The sequence below is a fragment of the Loxodonta africana genome, chromosome 15 (genome assembly GCF_030014295.1).
Source record: "Loxodonta africana isolate mLoxAfr1 chromosome 15, mLoxAfr1.hap2, whole genome shotgun sequence".
Classification (NCBI taxonomy): Eukaryota; Metazoa; Chordata; class Mammalia; order Proboscidea; family Elephantidae; genus Loxodonta; species Loxodonta africana.
Window position 1 is genome coordinate 29,691,061 of NC_087356.1, and position 16,803 is coordinate 29,707,863.

At 37.9% G+C, this 16,803-nt stretch overlaps 1 protein-coding gene across 1 annotated transcript in view; it reads right to left on the reverse strand.

Moving 5' to 3' along the window:
* LOC100675299 (meiosis 1 arrest protein) overlaps positions 1-16,491 on the reverse strand; it is a 72,598-nt gene extending 56,107 nt beyond the window's left edge. Inside the window, exon 1 of the mRNA XM_010593671.3 lies at positions 16,252-16,491. Coding sequence (XP_010591973.3) covers positions 16,252-16,491 — 240 coding nt within the window. The remainder of the gene's footprint in view (positions 1-16,251) is intronic.
* Positions 16,492-16,803: the final 312 nt, after the last annotated feature.

The window sequence follows — 16,803 nt, forward strand, 5'->3', positions numbered from 1 at the left end:
TGCTCACCTGTCCCTGTTGACAAGTTTGTCTCCTGTGGCCCTCTCAATGCCACTGCCTTTCTGACGTGGACATTGTGTGTACCAGACCTCCTGCCCTCATTATCATTCCCATTCTTTCTGTATATCTGGGTACCCAGCCACCAGCTGCAGTTAGCCTATACCTAGAGTGTTGCTTCTTGCTTTCCCAGCAACTGTGGACCAACTGTGGCCTGGGAAAACCAGTGAACATCTTTGCCCTCTAGTGGGCTGCAACTACACATTCTAAGTCTGAATCCTGGCCTTGGGGAGGAGGTCCCCTTTTCAAGTTTGTCCTTTCTTAGAATCTCTCCCCCAGCCTTAGGGCACTGTGTAAAGTTCTCCTATATCTTATAGTTACTCTGTTATCATAGTTTAATACGGTAAACTGTACTAAAATTCCTGTCTTATATAGATCACTGCATGGTTTCTGTCTCCTGATCAGGCCCAGACTGAAACCATCTGGTCTAGTACTTACATAGTTTCAGTTTTTACATTTAAACCTTTGATTCATCTGAAGTTTATCCTGGCATGAGCTGTGAGTATAGATCTAGCTTAATTTTTTTCCCATATGGCTACTCAGTTGACCCAAGTATTTATTGAGTAATTTTTTTTCCCAACTAATTTTAAATACCATCTTTATTATATTCTAAATCCCCATATGTATCGGGATCTATTTCTGGACTTTAAATTGTATTCCATTGCTCTCTCTGTCTTTTCAATCCCCAATATCACACCATTTGAGCATATCTGTTTAATATCTGATATGAATAGTTCTTGGCTATTCTTGCTTGTCTTTTGTTCTGTTTTGTTTTTAATTTGATGTCTAGTTCTACTGTTGGAATATTTTACTGAAAATTGTATTACATTTATAGATTAATTCAGAGATAATTGACATCTTTCTGAGTCTGAGTCTTCCCAAGAACTAGTAACTTCTGATTTTGTTCAAGTCTTCTTTGTTTCTCAATAGCATTTTAATTCATATAAATCTTGTACATTTATTGTTAATTTCATTATTTAACCATTTTGGTTATTGTGATAGGAACTTTCTTTTCATTGTAACTTCTAACTAGTTGTTTTGGACACATAAAGGGTATTAATATCTGTATTAATTTTTGTACCAGACCATTGTCCTGAATTCTTTTATAGTTTGAAATAATTTTCTAGCTGATTCTCTTGGTTTTCTAGATACATAATCATATAATCTGAAAATAAACATGATTTTACTTCCTCCTTTTCCATTTTTATACTCTAATTATTTTTCTTGTGTAACTTCATCAATGAAAACCTCTAGAATACAGTTAAGTAATAGTAATGATAGTAAATTTCCTTGTCTTGCATAGGAGTGCTTTTAGTGTTTTTCATTAAATATGATGCTGGATTGCACTGACATAGATATATTGTGCTAAGGGAATACCTATCTGTTCCCATTTTATTAAGGTTTTAAAAACAACATTGGATGTTAAATTCTATCAAATGCTTTTTCAGTAGCTTTGGAGATGAACATGATCATATGATTCCCTGCCCCTCCTTGGATATATTAACATGGTAAATTATATTAATACATTTCCTAATATTGAATTTCTGGGATGTTGTTCTTTTAATGTAATGCTGGATTCTACTGCCAACATTTTATTTGGGATTTTTGAATAGATATTCATAAGTGAAACTGGTCTGTAGTTTTCATTTTGTGAAAAAGTTTTTGGGTTTCGGTATCAACATTATGTTATCTTCATAAAAATAATTTGGAATGTTTTTTCTTTCTGTGCTATGGAACAGTTTAAAAATGTGTCATGGACTGATGTCCTGCCAAAAGTGTGTGTATCAACTTGGATAGGCTATGTTTGGTTGTCCTCCATTTTGTGATTGTAATTTTATGTTGAGAGGATTAGGGTGGGATTATAACACCTCCCTGATCCAAGGTAAGGGAGTTTCCCTGGGGTGTGGCCTGCACTGCCTTTTATCTCTCAAAAGATAAAAGGAAAGGGAGGCAAGCAGAGAGTTGGGGACTTCACACCACCAAGACAGCAGCATCAGAAGCAGACTGCGTCCTTTGGACCCGGGGTCCCTGTGCCTGAGAAGCTTCTCAACCATGGGAAGATTGAGGACAAGGACCTTCCTCCAGAGCGAATAGAGAGACAAAGCCTTCCACTGGAGCCGAAGCCCTGAATTTGGACTTCTAGCCTACTCAGCTGTGAGAAAATAAATCTCTTTGTTAAAGCCTCCACGTGTGGTATTTCTGTTATAGCAGTACTAGATGACTGAGACAGTCACCCTCCTTTTCTGAGTTGTTCCTCCCCATTTACATAAACTCACTGCCCCTAAGTTTCCTATCTAATCTTTCAAGTTACTGTTGTCAATTTGATCTCATATAGATAAATCTTAAAAGAGCACAATGCTGAAAGCAGACATTCTTTACTAGTTAAGCCAACTTATTATTTAGTTTTAAGAAGACTTCAGGTGATATTTTTGGTTTAAGGTTTAAACAGTATCTCAGGGCAATAGTTTCAGGGGATTATCCAGCCTCTACGACTCCAGAATATCTGGGTTTCATAACAATTTTACATTCTGTTCTGCATTTTCCCCCTTTTGATCAGGATTCATCTATAGAATCTTTGACCAAAATCTTCGGTAGTGGTACCCATACAGTTTTTCTGGTCTAATGGCAAAGTGTGCAGTTGTTCATGGAGGCAAGTAGCCACACATTCCATTTTCTCCTCCTATTCCTGACTCTCCTTCCTCTGTTGCTCCAGGTGAATAGAGACCAATTTAGCTTGGATGGCCACTGGCAAGCTTTTAAGACCCCAGGCACTATGCAACAAACTAGGAGGTAGAACAGAAGCACTAAACGTTATTAGGCCAATTAACTGGGATGTCCCATGAAGCCATGACCCTAAACCTCCAAACCAAGGAACCAAACCCCATGAGGTGTTTGGTTGTATATAAGCAGCCTTGGCAGCTACTCTCTCTCTCTTTTCTTGTCATTGTTGTAAATATATCTATCATGCAACTTTTGCCAATTCGACTTTTTACAGGTGTACAACTTATTGATAGCAATTACATTAATCAGCTGTGGAACCCTACCCTTAATCAATTTGATTTTTTCTTCACCATAAAACGAAAATCAGTATTTCATGAGCAATAGCCGCCCACCCCTTCCCCCTCCCTTCCACTCCTGGAAACCACTAATAAACTTCATTCTCTATACATTTGTGTGTTCTTGTCTTTTCATATGAGTGAAATCATATAATGTTTGTCCTTCTGTAATTGACTTATTTCACTAAGCATAATGTCTTCTAGCTCCATCTATATTGTAGAATGTATTAAGACTTTATTTCTCTTACTGTTTGAATAGTATTTAATTGTATGCATGTACCACATTTTGTGTATTCATTCATGCATCGATGGGCATTTAGGTTGTTTCCAGCTTTTGGCTATTGTGAATAGTGCTGCAATGAACATAGGTGTACAAATTTCGGTTTCGTTTCTGCTTTCAAGTCCTTTGGGTATATACTGAGGAGTGGAATTACTGGGTCATATGGTGGTCCTGATTTTAGTTTTTGTTAGGAAACCCTACATTGTTTACCACAATGGCTGTACCATTTTGCATCCCCATCAGCAATAGATAAGTGTTCCATTTTCCCCACATCCTCACAAACAGTTGTTATTTTCTGTTTTTTTAATTAATTTTAGCCATCCTAGTGAGAATGAAATGGTATCTCACTGGGGTTTTGATTTGCGTCTCTCTGATGGCTAATGACATTGAGCATCTTTTCATGTGTTTGGTGACCATCTGAATGTACTCTTTGGTGAAATGTCTATTCAAGTACTTTGCCCATTTTTGATTGGGTTATTTGTCTTTGAAGTTGCTGAAGTCATATATATATATTTTGCCTATTAGATTCTTGTTGGATATATGGCTCCTGAAGATATTCTCCCAGTTGTTAGCTTGCTTTTTCACTTTTTGTGTAAAGTCTTCTGATGAACAAAAGTTTTTAATTTTAATTTATCAAGTCCCATTTATTTATTTTGTCTTTTCATGTTTGTGCTTTTGTTTCTATAATAGACAATCCATTGTTAAAAGCTAGGCCTGACAGCATTACCCCTGCGTTTTCTTCTAAGAATTTTATGGCTTAGTTTTCACATTTAGGTCTTTAGTCCATTTTAAATTTGTTTTTGTGTATGGTGCGAGGCATGTATCCTGTTTCATTTTTCTGCATGTGGAAATCCAATGTTTACAACACCATTTATTGATGAAACTCTTGTTTCCCCATTGAATGGACTTAGTATCCTTGTCAAAAATCAGTTGACCCTACATGTGTGGGTTTATTTCTGGACTTTCCACACTTATTAATTTTTGCTTTTATCTTTATTATTTCCTTCCTTCATCTTTCCTTAGGCTTGCTTTGTTGTTCTTTTTCTTGAGTTGTTTGCTTCATTTACCTTCAGTCTTTCTTGTTTATTCATATACTTTAAATTACTTAAATTAATACAGTTTAAAGGTATGAATTTTCCTCTTAGCATTGCCTTTTCTGTATCCCTTAGGTCCAGATACGTAGGTTTTTCATTAATATTATTTTATAGGTATTCTGCATTATTATTATTTTTTGATTACTGTACTTTAGATGAAGGTTTACAGAACAAACTAGCTTCTCATTAAACAATTAGTACACATATTGTTTTGTGACATTGTTTACCAACCCCACGACATGTCAACATTCTCTCCTTCTTGGCCTTAGTTTCCCTTTTACCAGCTTTCCTGACCCCTTCTGCCTTTCTCATCCTTGCCCCTGGGCTGGTGTGCCTCTTTAGTTTCATTTTGTTTTGGGGGCCTGTCTAATTGTTGGCTGAAGGGTGAACCTCAGAAGTGACTTCATTATTGAGTTAAAAGATATTCTGCATTTTTAGCTTGGCTTTCTCTTTCACCCAAAAGTTGTTTAAGAGTTAAAAAATTTCAAGTGGTACAGATTTTTTATTTTGTCATTTATTTCTAGCTTTATTGCAGTGTGTTCAAAGGATGTCTAAACTTTTTGGAATGCATTAAAATTTTTGGGTTTATTTGAGGCTTAATTATATGGTTGACTTTTGTGAATATTCCATGAACACTTCAGGAGGGTAAAGATTTCCTGTTTAATTATATTTGTCTTTAAAATGTTGATGCTATATTATTTGGTGCACAGGTATTCAAAACTGATAAATATTTTTAAGAGACTCCCTCTCCAACAAGTCTGTTATGCTAAATATCTTCCATATGTCCCCCTTGATCATTTTCTGCTCTTCTCCACTCTATTTTGTACCTTAGCATTAAAGTGCCATTCATAGTCTTATTGAATGCTTTTTGCCCCAAATTCATCCTTGTCTGATATTAAGATCATGATCCTCTCTTTTTCCTTTGCTTTGCATTTGCCTAGTATATCCTTGGCCATCCTTTATTTTTAACCTTCCTGAACCGCTTTGTTGTAGCTTTGTCTCTTGAATATAGCAGGGTTTTGCTTTGTAATCAAATCTGTAAGTTTTTTTTTTTTAAGTATTTCAATAGGTAAGTTTAGCACACATATTTATTGATAAGACATATAAGTTTGTTCTTAGTTCTATTATGGTAGACTTTCTGTTTTTATAGCTTTTGGAAAACCACTAGACTGTATATTTTCTTTTCCTTTTTTCTGTATATTGTTTTCTTGTCATAATTAGGAAAGTTGTATTTCTGTGCCAGTGTTTATAACGCTATGTTTATATACTTTCCTTAAATTATTTCTTTAACGGTATTGATTAATTCCCAACTATGAAAATGACAAAATTAGTATATTTCTTCTTCTTTTTTTTTAACTTTTCTCCATGTCCTGCAGCAGTCAATTACAGTTTATTACATTATCTTTCTTGGTGTTTACCTTTACATGGTTTAATATATCTGCATTATTTTTTATTTTAAAATGAATATGTATGAATGTCAGATATTAAAGATGAGGAAATACGTGTCACACTCAACTTATAGCACTTTTAGTCCTCACCTACCTGGAGACCATAAGAACTAGATGGTGCCTGGCTACCACCACCAACCATTCTGACCAGGGAGACAATAGATGGTCTCAGATAGAATAGGAGAAAAATATAGAACAAACTTCAAATTCCTAAAAAAAGACTAGACTTACTGAACTGGTAGAGACTAGAGGAACTCCCAAGACTACCACCTGGAAATCTCCTTTAAACTTGGAACTCAAGCCACTCTTGGAGGTTACATTTCAGCCCAAAGACAGACTGGCTGGCAAAATAAATAATATCACCCATGAGTACTCTAAATAATCATCTAAATGAACCCAAATGGTAAACATTTACCCTAGACCAAAGATGAGAAGGTAAGTGCAGACAGGGAAGCTAGATTAATGAAAACAGAATAACCAGAATGGAAATAATGACAATGGAAAGACTGAAAAATGTAACCAATGTCACTGAACAATATGTATAGAAATTGTTAAATGAGAACCTAATTACTATGTAAACTTTCACCAAAAACACAATAAAATACTAAAAAAAAAAAAAATCACATTGTAGATAATATATGCTTTAAATAACTGTTTTCATGAAAAGGTAAAAGAATTGGTAAGATCTTTATAGTAAGGGAATTTTTCTGAAATCTTGCTCTAAGAGGAGAAAATAATTTTGGTCAGATTTATGTATATTAAGGGCATGTTGAGTATAAAATGAATTTTAATATTTAAATTATGAATCTTCTGTCATGATTCCTTATAAAAAGTTCAGATTCGATTATACTAAAAAATTAAATATGATGAAATATATCGAGGTGCTCTTCCTGGGTAACATTTCCCATTTGCTATTTTCCCCATTTATATTTTGTGCTGACTCTGTGTAGAGAAAATGTCAGATATTTAAATAGGGCAGAGACAATGAATTTAAGGCTGTGCTTTTCCTTAAATGAAGATTGGATTGCTCTGTATATAAGGTAACAGCATTGTTCCAGCAATCTTCTTGAGCTTTTAACTACAGTTGAACTTACTGTTCTTCTGGAAGGAAATTTTGGCTTGCAATTGTTTCTTGATGACCAGTCAGTGCCTTTTAGTGTAAAGCTGTCTGCCTTTCTTAATGGAGTGAGTAAGAGATAGAGGGATTCATTTAGGGCCAAAATTGCTGAGGAGTGCTGGAGGGCCATAACACAGTCACTTGAGGAGGAAAAAAAATTCCTATTACCCTCGTTTGGGTCATGAACTCACTCTCCAACAAGCCCACTATACTGAATATTTTCTATTTGCCCCTCCAGATCACTCTCTACTTTTCTCCACTGTGTTTGGTGCCCTAGAAAGCTGATTGTGATGGTTAAGATGGTGTGTCAACTTGGCCATGATTCTCAGTCTTTATATGTGATCACTCCCATGACTGGATCTGCTGTGAGAAGCCAATCAGTCGAAAGGGAGTTTCCTTGGGGGTGTGGACTGCATCCCAATATAAGCAGATGTTCGGGCTTTTTTGCTCACTCTGGATCCTGTGGCTGCCTCCTGTTCATCTGACCTCCGTTTTTTGGGACTTGAGCTATCAGCTTATCTCCCTATCTTGGGATTCGTGGATATTCACAGCCTGTGAGCAAGAACCCTGCATTCTGACCTGCTGATCTTGGGTTTGCCAGCCACTGCAGCTACGTGAATTGGGAGAAGCCTCTATTCTAATCCATGGACTTGGGATATCCCAGCCTCTACAATTGCATGAGCTGTTTCTTTGATATAAATCTCTCTCTCTCTCTCTCTATTTATACACTTTACTGGTTCTGCGCCTCCTAAGATACTGACCTTTAGGGATTGATTCAATGAGCTCACTTACATTCTTATTTCTACCAGGGCTTGTCCAATGGGAGGTACTGCTAGGAGACCCAGAAGGCAGGATGAGAATGAGGTCAGGATGTTTATTCCCCCGGCTCCCTCCTCACCAGATTGCTATGGGATGGCTGTGTGGCTCTACTAAAGGCCACAGCTACTGTCAGGTAGCCCGCTTCATATAGCTTCCTTCCCCTTGCTTCTTCAGTCCAAGAGGTCATATGGCTTCTGCACCATCTTTTGGTGCCTCTTCCTAAACTCTGCTTACACCTATGTAAACATTCCTTTTGTATCTCTCTCTGAAAATTATTCAATTTGTATGTCATCTGTTTCTTGTTGACACCTTGACTGATACAGCTCCTTACATTAGTTCCTTATTTTAAAAAGTAAAATGACAGCTAAAATAATTTGAAAAGTTATAAGCTAAATGGCAACACAGTAGATTAAAAATATTACATTCAATACATCATCAATAAACAAATACACATATTAGAATAAAAGTGAAAACCATGAAAACATTTAGTATGATGCCTAGTATGCAGTAAGCACTCCACAATACGCCTACACCTCACTTATCAACTGTCTCATTATCAGACATTTCACATTTGTGACAATAATGAAAAATCTACCGTCTGACTATTTTGCACAATAACCATATGTCTGGCAGTAACGAATGCCAAAGTGCGAGACAAGAGTAACGCTGGCTGTGATAGCTAAGGTTATGTGTCAACTTGGCTGGGCCGTGATTCTCAGTGGTTTGGCAGTATGTAATGATGTAGACATCCTCCTTTTTGTGATTTGATGTGTTCATCCTGCATTTTCACATAATGCTGATTTTTGCATAATAACCTGGTCTTTGGAGCCTAACCATGTCAATAAGTGAGGAGTGAGTGCACAGTATATGCTTAATATTAACAAATTAGGAAACAGGATGATTTATCTGACTCACGCGTTTGAAAATGACCAATAAACATTTTGTTCCTTTGTTTTATGAGGGAATTGTACTGTAGAGAGAATTTCTTAAGGGCAGAAATGTCAGTGGAAAGGACTTGAGGATTGAGTTCCCCTATTAGAGAATCCAGGGCTTTTATCCTTCGACTCAAGCTTTTGAGATATCTTCAAAAGGGAACTGTGGTGGCTTTAAAATACTGTATGTCCACAAATTCTTTGACACTCCTCTCTTCAAAAGATAGAGTCTAATTCTTCATTCCTTGAATAGGGGCTGTACTTAGTGACTCCTCCTCCTCTCCCATATAAAAATATTTAAAAACTAACTTGTTTTGAAAAAGGAAATCTACCTCTAAGATTGCAGGTAATTTTAATTTTCTTCCGTTGGCTCAATGTCCTTTTCATTTTTTGGTAAATTTTTCATCAATCCCTCATGTACAAGTTCAAGTTGAAGCTGAAGAAAATTAGAACAAGTCCCTGAGAGCCAAAATACAACCTTGAGTATGGTCCATCTAAATTTAGAGACCATCTCAAGAATAGATTTGGTGCATTGAACACTAACAGCTGAAGATCAGATGAGTTGTGGAATGACTTCAAGTACATCATACATGAAGAAAGCAAGAAAAGACCAAAATGGATGTCAGAAGAGACTCTGAAGCTTTCTTTTGAATGTAGAATAGCTAAAGTGAAAGGAAGAAATGAAGAAATAAGAGAGCTGAACAGAAAATTTCAAAGGGTGTGTTATTTGTGTAAAAATGTGGTATTTTTTTCAATATTTTTTTCAGCCTCACAGTCTTTAACAAAGCTTCAGGGACATATGGGACAATAAAGATCTAACATTCACCACTCGTGTCATCAGAGTCTGATGACACGAGTGGTGAATGTTAGATCTTTATTGTCCCACATGTCCCTGAAGCTTTGTTCATTTTTTTTTTTAAGTATTTTTCTCTCTGTTGCTCAGATTGGGTAATTTCTATTCTATCTTTAAGTTCACTGAGTCTTTCCTCTAGTCTCCTCATTCTGCTGTTGAGCCCATCCATTGAGATTAAAAATTTTGTTTTGTTATTCTCTTTTTCAGTTCTATTTAGTTCTTTTTTATATTATATGTGTGTGTATGTATACATATATATACATATACATACATAGATAGATACATAGATACATATATATATATATATATATATATATATATATCCCAACCCACTGCTGTCAATTCTGACTCATAGCAACCCTATAGGGCAGAGTGGAACTGCCCCATAGAGTTTGCCTGGCGGATTTGAACTGCCGACCTCTTGGTTAGCAGCTGTAGCACTACGCCACCAGGGTTTCCATATATATATATATATATATGTATGTATGTATGTATGTATGTATGTATGTATGTATGTATATATGTATATATGTATATATATATGTATGTATTTGCCGGGACTTGCTGTTTTTCCCTTTGCTTCAAACAAGTTTGTAACTTCTTGCTGAACATTTTTTTATGACGGCTGCTTTAAAATACTTTTTGGATAATTTCAACATTTGTATCATCTCAGTTTTGGCATCTGTTAATTGTCTTTTCTCATTAAAGCTGAGATTTCCCTGATTCCTAATAAGCAGATTGACTTTTTATGATATTCTAGACATTTTGGGTATTATGTTACGAGACTCTGGATCTTATTTAAATCCTCCATTTTAGCAGGACTCCTCTGATATTGTGGTAGTGGAAAAAGGGAGTTGCTGCCTCATTACTGTCAGGTGATGGTAGGAATCCAGGTTCCCCACTTGGCCTCTGATTACACTCTAGGGGAGAGGGGCACCTCGTTAAGGCTGGGTGGGGAGTGGACGTTCAGGCTCCCATTGACCTTCACTAACACCATTAGGAGTAAGGGCTCATTACTGTTAGGTGCAGATGAAAGTCCTGGCTTTCTACTAGTCCTTCACTGGTGCCACCCTGGGTTGGAGATGAAAGGATGCCTCACTCCTGTTTCCCCACATGGCATCTGCTCTGCCTCCTGTGATGCCATCTCAGTAGGGATAAGGAAGGGCACCTTGTTAATGTTGGGTAGGGAGGGGGTGGGAGTCCAGGTTACTCACATGGCCTCCATTGACACTGTGGGAGGGGGGTCTCATTATTGCCAGGTAGAGATGAAAGTCCTAGCTCTCTATTAGACCATTTCTGGCATCTCCAGCCTGGAGGGGACAGGTACATTGTCATAGCTGGGCAAGGGTAGAAGTTTATTCCCCACTGGGCTTTTGCGGATGGAGTTGGAGCTGCACTTTTTTTTTCCATGATGTTTGGGTTCAGTAGGGTGGTTATTGTCTAAAAAATTTCTGTCTTGCTAAGCTGCCCTTTCCTGGTCCTTTGGCTAGAATGAGCAGGCTTTTCCTCAGGAATGTTTTGTTTGCATCTGTGTTTCCAGGTTGGAGAATTCTCTACCACCCAGTTCAGATGATATGAGGCAAAAAGAAAATCCAGGGAACTTACTGCCATGTCATTTCTTGGGTCCTGAGGTCCCTAGTACTTTCTCTCTTCACTTTTCAGAGTCTTTTAGAGTTGTTTTATACATAATGTCTAGGGCTTTTAGCTGTACCTGGCAGGATGAATAATACTCGATCTTTTCTAGAACTGGAAGTTTCACCTTAGTTTTTAAAAGATGTTTTTGTTGAGTACAGACTTCTATTTTCTCTCATTACTTTAATGATTTTGCTCCACTGTCTTCTTATTTGAATTGTTTCCAACAAGAAATATGTTCTCATCTTTATCTTTGTTATACTGTATATAATGTGTCTTTTCTCTGGTTGCCTTTTTTTTTTTTTTGTTGTTGTTGTTGCCTCAAAAATAAGAGGTGTATTTATCATTCAACAATCATTGAGCACTTCCATGAGTTAGGCCCTGCTCCAGGGGTGGGTGAAATTTTTTTTTTTTTGAACATTTTATTGTTTTAGGAGAAAGTTTACACAGTAGTTTCCCATTCAACAATTCACACACAAATTGTTCTGTGACATTGGTTGCTATTCCAGCAATGTGTCAGCACACTCCCCATTTTCACTCTGCCTTCTCCGTTTTCATTCGTCCAGTTTCCCTGACCCTTCTTGTCTTCTCATCCTTGCTTTTGAGCAAATGTTGCCCATTTGGTCTTATATAGCTGATTCTTCTAAGAAGTATATTCCTCATGGGTGTTATTATTTATTTCATAGGCCAATCTATTATTTGGCTGAAAGGTGGCCTTTAGGAGTGGCTTTAGTTCCAGATTAAAAGCGTGTCTTAGGGTGACAGAATCAGATGTTCCTCCAGTCTCTATCAGTCTGGTAAGTCTGGTCTTTTTTAGGAATTTGAGTTTTGTTCTACATTTTTATCCCATTCTAGCTACCACCTTCTATTGTGTCCCTGGTCAAAGTGGTTGGTAGTGGTAGCTGGGCACCATCTAGTTGTTCTGGACTCGGGCTAGAGGAGGCTGTGGTTCGTGTGGGCCATTGGTTCTGTGGACTAATTGGTTCCTTGAGTCTTTGATTTCCTTCACTCTCCTTTGCTACAGATGAGAGGAAACTAATAGTTGTATCTGAGATGGCCACTTGCAAGCTTCTAAGACCCCAGATGTTACTCACTAAACATTATGAACTATGTTACGCCAATTAACTTAGATGTCCCTAGTGGCCTGGTTCTTTTTCAGATTTTCTCTTTAATAGTAGTTTTGATAAGATGTGCCTTAGTGTAGTTTTCATTTGTTTTTGTATTTGGCATTCATTGAGGTTCTTGGGTCTGTGAGTTTAGAGTTTTCATGAAATTGGAAAATTTTCAGCTATTATTTTTTCAAATATTTTTTCTGTCCCTTGCTCCTTTCCCTCGGAGACCACAACTACACATATAACAAGCTGCCTGAAGTTGTCCCACTGTTCACTGATACTCTATTCACTTTTTTATTATTCTTTTTTTCTTTCTGTGTTTTATTTTGGATAGTTTCTAGTGCTATTTTTTCAAGTTCACTAGTGTTTCTTCTGCAATGTCTAATCTGCTATTAGTGTATTTCTCATGTCAGAAATTCTAGTTTTCATTTCTAAAAAGTTTGATTTGGGTCTTTTTTTTTTTTTTTTTTTTACATCTTCTATGCCTCTACTTCTGGAGCCCTGGTGGCACAGTGGTTAAGCATTCAGCTGCTAACCAAAAGGTCAGCAGTTCGAATTCACTAGCCACTCCTTGGAAACCCTATGGGGCAGTTCTACTCTGTCCCATAGGGTTGCTATGAATTGGAATTGGCTTGGCAGCAACGGGTTTGGTTTGGTATGCCTCTACTTAGCTTTTTGAACATACATACAGAATACAGTTATACTAACTGTCTTAATATCCCTGTATGCTAATTCTAACATTGTTATAAACTCTGGGTTGGTTTTGATTGACTTTTTCCTCATAATGGATCATATTTTGCTGCTTCTTTGCATACTTGACAAGTTTTGATTGGATACCAGATGTCATGGGTTGAATTATGCCCCCCCAAAAATGTATGTATCAATTTTACTGGGCAATGATTTCCAGTATTGTGTGGTTGTTCTCCATTTTATGATTGTAATTTTATGTAAAAGAGGATTAGGGTGGGATTGTAACACCCTTACCCAGGTCACATTTCTGATTCAATATATCCAATCAAGAGATAAAAAGGAAAGGGAAGTGAGCAGAGAGAGGAGACCTCATACCACGAAGAAAGCAGTGACGGGAGCAGAGCACGTCCTTTGGACCCGAGGTCCCTGCACAGAGAAGTTCCTAGTCTGGGGGAAGACTGATGAGAAGCCCGACAGAGAGAGAAAGGCTTCCCCTGGAGCTGACGTCCTGAATTTGGACTTGTAGCCCACTTTACTGTGAGGAAATAAATTTCTCTTTGTTAAAGCCATCCTCTTGTGGGATTTCTGTTACAGCAGCACTAGATGACTAAGACACCAGACATTGTGGATTTCACCTAGTTGGGAGCTGGGTATTTTTGTATTTCTATAAATATTCTTGAGCTTTACCCTGGGATGCGGTTGAGTTACTTGGAAACAGGTTGATCCTTTTGGATCTTGTGTTTATGAATTGTTAGATGATCCCGAACAGTACTAAGTCTATTCCCACTACTGAGGCAAGACCATTCTGAGTAACCAGTGTACTGTGAATTATGAGGATTCCCAATTTGGCATATGGGAACATGTTCTATTTCTGTTGTACCAGGTACTACTGTCTCTAATCCTTTCAGGCAGTTAGTTTCTTGGCCTTCAGTAGTTTCTTTACATCCATGAACTGAACAGTTGCTTTGGTCTCCCCGGACTTTCAAATGTATTTCTTCAACTCAGGGAGATCACTGGGCCCACCTGGTTTCCTCCTCTCTGCATTGTAGCTTGGAAATTTTCTCAAGACGGTATGCTGGGGGGCAATTATAGGCCTCACTTCCTTTGTTTCCTGTCTTTCAGGGACCACTGTCATCTGCTGCCTGATGTCCACTGTCTTGTAAACTGTTTTTCGTATATTTTGTTCAGTTATTTTGTTATTTAAAGCAAGAGGGTAAATTTAGTCCCTGTTACTCCATCTTGGGTAGAACAGTGATTTGTTTCTAACAAATAGAATGTGGAGGAAAGGGGAATGCATTACTTTTGAGACTAGGTCATAAAAGGTATTTTGGCTTCCTCTTTGATCTCCCTGTCTTTTGGATCATTTGCTCTGGGAGAAGCCAGCTGCGCAGGCTGGGACATTCAAGCAGCCCTATGGATAGGCCTATGTGGCAAGGAAATGAGACCTCTTGCCAATAGCCTTGTGAATATGCCACCTTATAAGTGGATACTCCAGCCTCCAGATGACGACAGCCATGGATGACATCTTGAATGAAACCTCATGAAGAACCCCGAGCCTGAACCACCTACCTAAATTACTCATGAATTTCTGACCCATAGTAACTATGAGATAACTAATGTTTATTGTTTTAAGCTACTATATTTTGGGATATTTTGTTATGCAGCTGGCACAGTGGTTAAGAGCTATAGCTCCTAACCAAAAGGTGGGCAGTTCGAGTCCACCCACTGCTCCTTGGAAACCCTGCGGGGCAGTTCTACACCGTCCTGTAGGGACGCTATGAGCCAGAATTGACTCAATGGCAATGGTTTTTTTTTTGGTCATGCAGCAATAGACAACTAATATAGGAACTAAATTCTATTCAGGCTGTGGAAAGGATAAGTTGAACTCCTTAATTAATCTCATCCATTCCTCATCATTCCTACCCCAGCCCAAGTAACAATGCACACACAAAACCACCAGACATAGCACTTGCAGCATTTATACGCAAAACTTTTCTTATATGATTTCATTTGAGAAGTAAACCCCTGTTTTGAGCCTAAGGTACCTTCAAAGCCACCAGAGTATAATTTTGTATTTTTATAATGTTTTAACCAAAGAGGCATAAAGCAATGAATATTATTTTTATTCTTTATAGTATCAACAAAGATGTTATCTTACCACTTCAAATGATAGAAACTAAGGTATTAATTAAAAAATGAGTTAATTGTAGTCAGGTAGTATATTAGCAATTCAGCAATAGATTTATAAAACTTTCACCTTTGAAAATCTTAAATAACAGGATTTATATCCATTTAATAGGATATATCAGCACAAGGCTGCCTCAAAGAAAGGGATGCACCTAGAACCTTGGGAAATCTTTCTGATCCCTGTGATTCTGAACTTTCCATAGGGGAGAAAGGGAAGATTTGAATTATGTTTGAGGAGGAGGAGAGATAGTTGTTTATGTGTGAGAGAGCTTTGTAAAAGCAATAAGCCTGGCCCACTCTTTACCTTCTCAAACCCTAGAGGGAATTTCACCAAGTTCTATGTGGAACTGCGGAGAATATATTTTCATGTTTCTTCACAGTTAGGGCTTTCTGAGCAAAGAAAACTGGAACCTGGGTTAAAGGATGAGTCTTGGAGGTGAAAGCGTGACTGAACAGTCAGAGACCTCTGAAAAGATTGAGACTTATTTCCTTAATTGTTCACATGTCAAAAAAGACCTTAACAAACCCACTGCCTTTGAGTCGATTCCGACTCATAGCAACCCTACAGGACCGGATAGAACTGTCCCATAGTGTTTCCAAGGAGCAGCTGGTGGATTCAAACTGCCAGCCTTTTTCGTTAGCAGCCAAGCTCTTAACCACTGTACCACCAGGGCTCCTTACATGTCAAAGGGAGATGAAACTCAGAGCCATGAAGTCAGTTGTTTACATTCCAGAGGATTATAAATAACTAAGGAGCCAAGGCTCTCTTTTTTTTTTGGGGGGGGGGCATGTAGCCCATAATAATTCCCAGATTCATAATTTTGGGGTTCAAACTTCCATATGTTGCCTGTGGGTACTGGGTGTGGAGAACCAGCGTGGTTACTGCTGTAAGTAATAATTCTGATCTCTGCTTCAGAAATCTCATGTTTGTTTTCAGGATAAAATATAGATATTTAAAAATTATTATCCCACTCACCACAAAGGGCAGGATGCACTCGTGCTGATTTTGTACCACGTATAAGCTGAACAGGGACATGCGGCTGGGGCCCATCAAGCTGCAGGCTAGAGAGAAAAAGTTCTGCAGAGCCTCACACAGGTTGGAGCAGACATCAGCCCACGAAGGCAGAGTGACATGCACAATGAGAAGTCGTGGTGGTTGCTGGTAAATATGTGCAGGCGTGGAGGGCCCTTTGCTGGTAGTTGGCCCACGATACATGGCAGCTTGACCAGAGGTGGAACTGCAGCCACTCTCTGATTATTCTTGACACCTGTAGGGAAGGAAAGAGAAATTACTGGCTTTCATAGAACTGACATACGTGTTCTGTTGAAACAACGAACAGAGGTCTAGTGGACTAAATCCAAAAAGGAGTCAGACTGGGTACTAAATTCAATCTTGCTACACTCTCTTGGTGGTTATAATAATTTATCTGTAAATCTTCTGGATTTTTTGTTCAGAATCATGTAATCTATGAATAATGACATGCACGTGGATAAGTGAACAATGTCAGACTATAGCAGCAAAAAGACT